Genomic DNA, 10,412 nt, shown 5'->3' on the forward strand with positions numbered 1-10,412 from the left:
TTCTCACCTTATTTTCCTATTTATCTCATATTAAATATCTTTTTTCTATACTAATAAATAAAAATATTTTTTGGACACGTGTCATTTTCTCATGCTTTCTCACCTTATTTTCATATTTATCTCTCATATTAAATAATTTATTTATTAGTATAGAAAGATAATAATAATAATAATAACAATAATAATAATAATAATAATAATAATACTAATAATAATAATAATTTGGCAAATTGGATTTAAATAATCCCAACTCACTATTATTGGCCAATAATAATCCAAACTGTTCACTTTTTTTTTTTAAATACTCCCAGTTAAAAAAACACTAACTAGGTTTAAAAAGTGCTGACGTGGCAGTCTACGTGGCATATTTTGATGACGTGGCAGCTGATGTGGCAGTCTACGTGGCATATTTTGATGATGTGGCAGCTGATGTGGCAGTCTACGTGGCATATTTTGATGACGTGGCAGCTGATGTGGCAGGTGACGTGGCAAGCCACATCAGCAATTTTTTAACCTAGTTAGTGTTTTTTTAACTGAGAGTATTTTACAAACAAAAGTGAATAGTTCGGATTATTATTGGTGATTAAATGAGTTGGGATTATTATTGGCCAATAACAGTGAGTTGGGATTATTTAAATCCAATTTGCCTAATAATTTTAAACAAAAATATTAGATAAGAAAAAATATTTAGATAAGGATAAACATTTGTTTTTATTATTATCATATTAAATAATAATAATAACTTTAAACAAAAAATTAGATAAGAATATAAACGCTTATTTTTATTATGATCATATTAAGTAATAATAATTTTAAGCAAAAAATTAGTTAAGAATACATATTTAACAAAGTAACATGTTATAATAAGTAAATATTACTTTCATATTAAATAATAATAATAATTTTAAGCAAAAAAATAGTTAAGAATACATATTTAACAAAGTAACATGTTATAATAAGTAAATAGTACTTTAAAGTTCATTTATAATATCTTTTTATTATATATTATATAAAATTATATTTATGCAATCTGTCTAATACATGGGGTTTTAACCTAGTTATTATATATAATAAAAAAAACCATTTTTGAGACACTTATCATCATATTAGACCATGTATCTTTTAATTTTTCTGTTAATCTTTTATGGATAATTATTATTTAGTTTAATATCTTCTACTTATAAAATTCATTTATTCAACACGTGTAATACACGGGGTTATAACCTAATATATATTAAATAAGTGATTTCAAAGATTTTGCATTTCACCTCAAATGTGCTAAATTAGTTAATAACAAAATTAAATACAGATACACAAAAAAATAAATAAATAAATAAATAAAACTTGATTTAGAAGTTTATATCAGGCTAACGTTTTTGACCCTCGTATTTAGAGAAAATTCACAAGAATAATATTCAATAAAAAATTAGTTAATAACAAAATTAAATACAGATACACAAAATAAATAAATAAATAAATAAATAAATAAATAAATAAATAAATAAATAAATAAATAAAACTTGATTTAGAAGTTTATATCAGGCTAACGTTTTTGACCCTCGTATTTAGAGAAAATTCACAAGAATAATATTCAATAAAAAGATGTCACGGGAAAACATATATAATAATAAAAAAAAAGACATGCATTAAAATTGTAATTGTATCAAATACAATTTCTCAAACAACTTTTATTGTACAAAATAATATCATTTCAACCAGATATATACTGATCAAGTTGACCTTATTAAACAATCACACTTACACATAAAGTGCAATCCAACGCTAGACAAGAGTTTAAGACAAAAATATACAATAGAATACATATACATATATAACGAACGCTTCAGATCAAAGATGCACAAGGTATGAGTAGTAGACGCTTTAAGGGCACTTTCGTTTGCCACCATGGGTAGTCATGTTATAGTAACATGGGCAAACCTGTTGGTTGCCTGAAGTCCCCGGTGGCACGCAACTGCAACGGGCACAACAAGTCCCACATGCCCTATGGCACAAGTTTGGCCGCGATGACAGCTTACACCTTGCCTTACATGCCGAACCGCAATCTAAATCCAAGATTTATATATATTTAGTTATATAAATTTAATTTATTTATGTTGACCAAGATATTATCCAAAATAATCTTTCACGTACCTATTTTGGAATCACCTATACTCTTCCCGTCAATCTCATTCACCTGTGACGAATAGTCTCAAGTATAAGAAAATACACACACATATTCATATATATATGTATTAATTTCTAACTTAACTAAGAAACAGTAAATTGACGGTAACGAAGTTGGATGAATACATCACATGGACTTTTTGGTTTACAAGCTTTCACCTAATTTTCCCTAGATTGCCACATGGCTTTTCTTTGGTTTTACATTTTGATCCTTGTATAAAACTCATTTTGTCTTGTATTTTGCTTTATGATTTTCTTCTAGAATTTAAAAATTAGATTTTGTGTGTTTCCCCTACAATTTTGAAAGAGCCTCCTTAATTTGTTTTATATTTTACCCAGGTATTTAAAAATTAAATTTTGCAAGAATGCTTATATAGTTAAATATAATTCTAATATAAAATATGTTTTACATTGCGTTCGTTTTGATTAGTTTTTTCTTAAGGTTTTAGTATAAACTTATTAAAAAGCTGCTATATTCGAAATGAAAACTTTAGTACTAGAAACAATATCGAGTGTCGTTACCATGAAGAACTGAATCGATACCAACCAAACAACATAGGTTCCGTTGTTGATATATGGAGACTGGCATCGATATTCATTTTTATGGTATACGATCGATGTAAAACACGTGTCGATATCTTTTACAAAATAGGTACTTCAGTATTATTTGGACCGGTAGCGATGTTCATTTATATGGTTTTCGGTTGATCTAAAACTCTGCGGCAATGCGCAGATAAATTTATATATATATATAACTGATTTCAAATGGTAATCACTAAATATTTAAAAACCATTTGATTCACAAATTAAAATACATATATTGATCGGTGAATCACTATTTTTGAAATCATTAAAAATAACTAGTATTAAAGCTCCCATGTTGCGGTGGGGACATGAAACCATACAAAGTAGCACCAATACCACACCACTATCAACGATCAATGCCGAAAAACTAATAAAAACCAAATAAATAGAAAAGGAGAAAATAAAACCGAATGAAAAGCAGATTTAAAATCGTTGAACCACGCAGACTCATTGCGGCGTGTTAATGCGAAAAATTTAGGCTAAAACGTAAAACATAGAAAAATACCTTAGTCGATCTAGGACCCGTACGTTGCGACGAACTTCTCAAATGGGAAAAAATAGATGAAATAACTTTGAACCCCACACGCACATTGCGGCGTGTTAACTCCCAAAATTTTGAATGAAACATAAAACAAAAAACTTTCGAAAGATGAAAATTATGGAGGCCAAAGTTGAAAGTAAAAAGTATTAGGGCTAAATTGCAAAAGATGAAAAGCTTTGTGTTAAAAGTAAAAAAACCAAAAGGGTTAAATTGCAAAGATAAGATATTTTGGGTTAGAAGTGAAAAATATTTAAAACTTTTTTGAAATACCCCCTAAACATAGGGTACAACAACATGAAGCACATGCATGTTAATTTATAATATGGAAATACTGAATACATGTCTTTTTAGATGAATTAACTATATTTGTAATTATAGTGTATTTGTTAGTAAATCCATATGTTATTAGTAAATAAAGTGTTCTCTATTGTTTTATATAAACTCGTCACTATATATATGTACACACACAAGTATATATACGCACACATGCAAACTCATGTTTAATACAAAATAAATAGTAAGTAGGGACTTGCATAAGCATGTAAACGTTGCTGGAGAGATAGAATAAGGAAAAAGGATTGTGTTTATATGACTATCTTATATATCACAATTAAAACAATATATACTTATATGATTCTTATAATTATGATTCTTTGTATATTTTAAACAATATGGGTATATTTTAAACAATATGATATGTTTTTCAAGAAGAAAAATAAAAAGAAGAGGATAGGAAATTAGGAATACCATTTCATGAGCATGAGCAAGGAGAAGCATAGAGAGAAGAAAAAGAGGAATAAAACCCTTGGAGATGGCCATGGCTTACAAAGTAGGTAGACTTCGCTGCTTTGTGTTTACTTTGGTGTGGAGACAGCCCCCCTATTTATAGACAAATAAAGATAGCCAATAACAACTTTAAGATCCTACATATTTTTTTTAATATATATTTTTAATAAGCTATGACAATTTAGGGTTCTAGCTAGTATAAGAGACATTGAACTTGAACGATATTAGGTTAGCCCCTTAAGGGTGCAGGGGGCACCGTCGGGGAGTCCGTTCGGGGACATCATTTGCCGAGCGGTAAGGCACCGCCATTCATGCGGGTAGCCAAATCGGTGAGGTGGTTGGGGGATTAGTCACCGAACAAGAAGATAATTAATGGTGGGCCCCATGGCTTGTAACAACCAATCAATTTTTTGTTTTTTTTTTTTAATAAAAAAACAACTCCCCTAAGAGGGGTGCACCCCGTACGTTTTTGGACAAGAGGGGAGTTATAGAGGGGAAATGACATGGCAACGTATGATTGGGTTAAAAAAAAATTTCACTCACCTAATTAGGGGTGCACCCCCTTCACCCTAATTGCTAACTTGTGATCACACGTTCATTATCCTTTTCTTTTTGTTAGTAGATAAATAGAGAGATAAGGTATTTGATGGTAGAATATTTTCCAAAGAATTAAAATCTATGAAGAAATTTGAATATGAAGAACCAAGAATCTGATTTATGTATTATATGAAATGATTTTTTTTCTATAAAGTAGTTTGATTTGAAAAACTGAAATGTAAAACAACGAAAAATAATATAATTATCATCCTTCACAACAATAGTTATACTTTAGAATGTACGGGGTCGAATCGGTGAAGGGGAAGAGGGAAGCATTCACCTCGCAGGTACACCGTCACTAACCCCTTTCACCATACGGTAAACCCATTCAAGAGGGGATGAGTCATTTTGCAAGGGAAGAGGTAAACCCACTCTCCTCCAACCAATTAACCCTTTTATCATTTTTTTAAAGAAAAAATTATTTGAGTTGAGCACCAATTACGTTTGAGTATAAAATAAGGAGCGAAGAACAGAGTTGACATAGCACATAATGATTGCATAGGGTGGAGAGGGAACTACACTCCTCGAATTGAGCACCCCTTACAACCTTATATCTTTCAAAAACAAGGGCGGACCTAAGCCCAGCCCAGGGTGGGCGGGCGCATTCCCGGGAAAAAAAAATTTTAGTGCTAAGTTCCGTCGAAAATCCCGTCCGCACCCCTTGGAATTTTTCGTCTGCACCTCATGGAATTTTCCGTCCGCACCTCTTGGAATTTTTCGTCCGCACCCCTTAGGTAAAAAGTGTTATCAATTTATATTTTAAAAATATTCTTTAGTAAACTCCTATTTTATAAAAAATACTACCTAAATTATATTACTTTTAATACCTAAATAACTAAACCCAAATACCCAATACATTTAACTAGCCCACTACTAAGTCTTAGCCCAATAAACAAACCCAACAAATCAACAATATTTCAAACTAAAATAAAATAAGCAAGCCCAAAACCCTTACATATTCTATCCTGCTCTCTTTATCGTCCTTGCACGCCAGCGATCAGAACATCAACAGCGACAACAGTGAACACTCAGCAGCCGCATACCACCGTAATCAGCCACGGGTAAGTTTCTTTGTTATTTTTGATGATTTTTGGTTGGTTTTTGTTTGATATTATCCACCTCCAGCAGCCTATTATAGCCCCATACTAACCATAGTAGACATGTGCTTCGTTTTGTTTTCATTATGTTATGGTGGGTTATATAAATTAAGCTCTTTTGTTTTACATGACCCGACTCGATCCGAACCAACCCGAAACGAACCGATTTTTTATTTATATACCTTGTGGCCTAAAATTTTTAAAAATGTTCCGCACCCCATGGAAAAATTCCTGAGTCTGCCACTGTTCAAAAATAAGTTCTATACGTAAATATCTTCTAAAGACATAATTTTTTTTACTTTATTCATAAAAAATGTGAGAAAGTATGTAGTTATTTACGATTTTTTTTTTTTTCACAAAGGATTATAAGAAAAGTCTACTAACTATAAAATCTCAAGCATCACAATAAAATATTTTAAAATTCCATTACAGGAAAGTAATTACTAAAATAAAAAATAAATAAAGGAAAGTAAATTAAATAAATGAACTACAAGCCTACTATAATCTCTATAAAAAATCAAGCATCATAAATAAATATTTTAAAACTCCAGGAAAGTAATTAACAAAATAAAAATAAATAAATAAAGGAAAGTAATTTAATTAAATGAACTACAAGCCTACTATAACCTCTAATTAATCGAAAATAAGTTGAAAGATTATTTGCAACTTTACATTAATTTTGATATATTATGTCTAAAAGCGTTATAAAACTCGGGCTGACTTATACGTAGGAAGGTAGTTGGTTCCATGTATCAAGTTGGTTCCTTGGTAATGTTGATATTAATGAAGAACACAGTGTAAAAGAACTTGCATTCAAAATATATATTAAAATTTAAAGAAAAGTTAAGCATCTATATAAAATAGATCGAGAATTAATTATTATGGTTAGGTTAGAAGCCACATATCATGAGTTCACTACCTTTTACGTTGGATTGGAATCCATATATTAAGCCATGCTGGTATAAGCTGGATATATGCTTTTTTGGTTTCTAGTATTTGACAAGTTGACAACTATATATTAGGGCTATTCCTTTTCCTTTGTTCTAGCCCGTTAGTATTATGTGGTACCATATATTCATATATATTTTAATAGTAACAGAAGGGGGGTAGCGGCGCAGCTTGTTGCTCGCCTACCTGCCATTAGTTTGTAATCGTATTAAGCTTTTTCGTTTTTTTCTTCCAAATAACAAAATACAATTTCTTATCGCCCAAAAAAAGTAATAGAAATAAAAATAATAGTAAGCATATCCATGCATACTTTTATTGAATTATTGTTTTAGTTTATTATTCAATTATAGATTGATTACTTTATTTATATTAAACGAATGATAACTTTTGTTTTTAAATACATAAATCAATAATGACTTCAACCAAAATATATTTATATATGTGGTAAAATATAATAAAGTCGATGCGTGTCAATAATAAATCGGATAAGTTATTATTGGTGCATTTTGTTTTTATTTTATTTATATATATTTTGCTCACACCAATAAATATAAACGTGGGATTTTGTTTTTTCCTCACGCAAATATATATATATATATATATATATATATATATATATATATATATATATATATATATATATATATATATATATATATAGGATAAGGATCATGTGAGAAGTGATAGGCTAGTTGAGAAACTTGAGAAGCATTCTGGACCACACATTTTTCTAAGCCTTTCGTAATATACACATATGTATAGTTTAAAATTGACTATATACACATATGTATATTGAGTTATACACATATGTATATAGTCAATTTTAAACTATACATATGTGTATATTACGAAAGGCTTAGAAAAATGTGTGGTCCAGAATGGTTCTCAAGTTTCTCATATAGGGTGGACTTCTCTTAGGATCCCTACCCTATATATATATATATATATATATATATATATATATATATATATATATATATATATATATATATATATAAAGTGTATCATACAAAATGTTTTAACGTACGCTGCGTACGTGATGGTAAAATCATACGTTATGTTTCCAAGAATGAAAATCGCATGTTACAAAAACATGAAATCGCATGTTATAAAAACATGAAATCGCATGTTGATGTGTATTTCAATTTCGCATGGAGTGTGTATATTAATATGAAATCGCATGTTGGTGTGTCTATCAAATTCGCATGGAGTGTATTTCATTTTCACATGTTATATGTTTTTTTACAAATCGCATGTCTATAAACCAATTTCACATGTTGATTCTGAATCACGTACAATTCATACGTTAACGGATTTTGCAACAACAACAGTTTGTAAGAAAACGGTAACCGCCTGATCCCGACGGTTAAAACCAATCTGGCAAACATGGATGTTAATGATTATTTTTACCCCCGCCACTCTTACGTTGAATGGTGCAAGTTATGTAGTGAAATGCATAAAGAATTAGAATGTGCCATTCTAAGATTTGATCCCCACTACTTAGCCCCATCGTTTTCCTGTAACGATCACCTTAAGATGGGCGGGAGTAAAAACGATAATGACATCCATCCACCTGAATTCCATCAAACCTCTTTCCTAGGAGACCTAGAAGACCTAGGTCAAATAGAAAAGAGGATTCTCTAGAAACTTAAAGAATAGAATCCTTGAGGAAGGCGCGATATTCATCAAGGAGTTTAGGCGTAGGAAAATCTAAGGAGCAACACTCGAGTACAAGTAACACCGAGACCAAGAAACCTACAATAGACACTTGCGAAAACGAAGGCGATAGTCGTCCCTGTATCGACCTCGCAATGGCAGTCCCCTTTACAGTGTGTGAGTCTCACACCGACGATTGGGATGTGAGCGAATCGACTCACACCTTCTTTTTAACAAGAGCCCAGATAAGGTAAATAAAGGAAGGTTTCATCCTCCCACTTTTAAATTAGGATTCTATCTTTCCGACAACCTCTTGCGTTTTCGTACCTCATGCTGGAGCCTAAGGCATATCAGGCAATACAATGTTGTTCCAAACAGTAAGGAACCTCCCGATAAAGCACAGTTCTTTAAACCTTAGAGGGAACTTCATAAAAACCCTAAGACACGGGGTCGTGTTCCTCGAGCACGTGGTCGTGTCCAATCTTCTTCCAAACATGAGGGTGTGTCAGAAAAACACGGGGCCGTGACCCTCATATTTTTCAACACGGGGTCGTGTCACCCTAGACATGGGTCGTGCCTCACTAACGGACAACATTCTCTAACTCATGCAGGCAACACGGGGTCGTGTCGACGTGCTGTCACTTTCTATAAAGTCAACCTTGAGGAGAATATTTGGAGCCATTCCAGAAAGACCAAGATCCTTCCAGATCTTGCACACATACCCAAAAAGGTATGTTCTTGAAAAGGTTTCCTTAAACCTTCTTGTCTTTACCGCTTATAGTCATTTCCTCATCTTCTTCCTTCAATAACCTCCATTAAAGCTTGAAGCTTCAAGGTTGAAAGCTTCAATTGGTGGGTCAAAAGCATGATTTTTAACCTAAAGTTTTGCAAATCTATTATTTTAAAACACTATTTTAAGTTATTTATGTTCAGAAATGTTAAAAATCAAACAGACATAACTTAAAATAAAAAGTTCTTGGGTTGAAACATCAGTGTTGTTGATTCAGCATGGTGTTGTGCCTCATGGGCACGGGGCCGTGTGACTCGTCTGTTATTCCAATTCTTTAATGGTTTGTCGTGTTTTCTAGCATGTCAAGCCAACAGAGTGGAACATCATCCACTAGCTCAAGGAATAACTGCAGATGAAGGCGACTTTCTCTAGAGGCCACTCTCGTCCAGTACGTGAGTGCTTTAAGAGAATCTCTCGATGAAATGAGCATTGTGGAAGAGGTTCAAATTGACCAAGTAAACTACCTCTCCATGGCATTGGAAGATTGCTTCAGGGAGATCAACCTTCTTCACCAAAGGTTGCATATGTTGGTGGTGCCCCCAATGGAGCCAATCTGGCCTCAAGAAGATTGGAACCTTTCTAACGAGGTCATTCCCCCCACTGGATGGGACGAGGTGCCACCGGAACCTCCTATTAATGTTTCCTTCGAGGTTCCGATCAATCCCGCTCCCCTACCTCAAGAAGAGATTGACGGGGAACCTTTTATCTTCCTTCTGAGGGAGATAGAGGAGATGCTCAACGACCTCTAAAGAGCATCTCCGGGAATAGCTTGAAGCCCTCCGAAGATTAATCCCGGTTTTCATTAGTCGTAGATCTATCTAGGGAGTAGCTATTAGGGGTTTAAAATAAGATCTCATAGGGCGCCCATCAAGTTTCTATCAATCTAGCTTAGGAACTTAATTTTTCTTTCTCCTTGTATTTTTCTTTCTTTTTAATGCATGAAATGAAAGTAACTTTGGTGGTGGTAAAAATAAAAGTGTGCAAAAGTAATGATAAAATCCAAAGGACATTGACCCAGCATCCCATGCATGAAAATAGACGACTCCGACTGAAAAACTTCAATTTAGTAAGTGCAGCACGGGGTCGTATCAGGTAAGCATGCCCCGTGCCCCAAGTCTGCTGTAACATTTTTTTTATTCTGGAACCTTGACATAGGGCCGTGTCCAATGGGCACGCCCCCGTGTTTGCCGTCTTGAAAAATTCGTTACTTGCACTTTTGACATAGGGT

At 32.7% G+C, this 10,412-nt stretch overlaps 1 protein-coding gene across 1 annotated transcript; it reads right to left on the bottom strand.

Moving 5' to 3' along the window:
* Positions 1–1,622: 1,622 nt before the first annotated feature.
* Positions 1,623–4,415, bottom strand: LOC110908157 (snakin-2). Its single transcript, XM_022153059.2, has 3 exons — positions 4,058–4,415; positions 2,152–2,194; positions 1,623–2,063 (listed from the first exon to the last, which is right to left on the bottom strand). The coding sequence occupies exons 1-3, from the start codon at positions 4,127–4,129 to the stop codon at positions 1,882–1,884; spliced, it is 297 nt and encodes a 98-aa protein (XP_022008751.1). The 5' UTR covers positions 4,130–4,415; the 3' UTR covers positions 1,623–1,881.
* Positions 4,416–10,412: the final 5,997 nt, after the last annotated feature.

This window comes from Helianthus annuus, chromosome 14, assembly GCF_002127325.2.
Source record: "Helianthus annuus cultivar XRQ/B chromosome 14, HanXRQr2.0-SUNRISE, whole genome shotgun sequence".
NCBI lineage: Eukaryota > Viridiplantae > Streptophyta > Magnoliopsida > Asterales > Asteraceae > Helianthus > Helianthus annuus.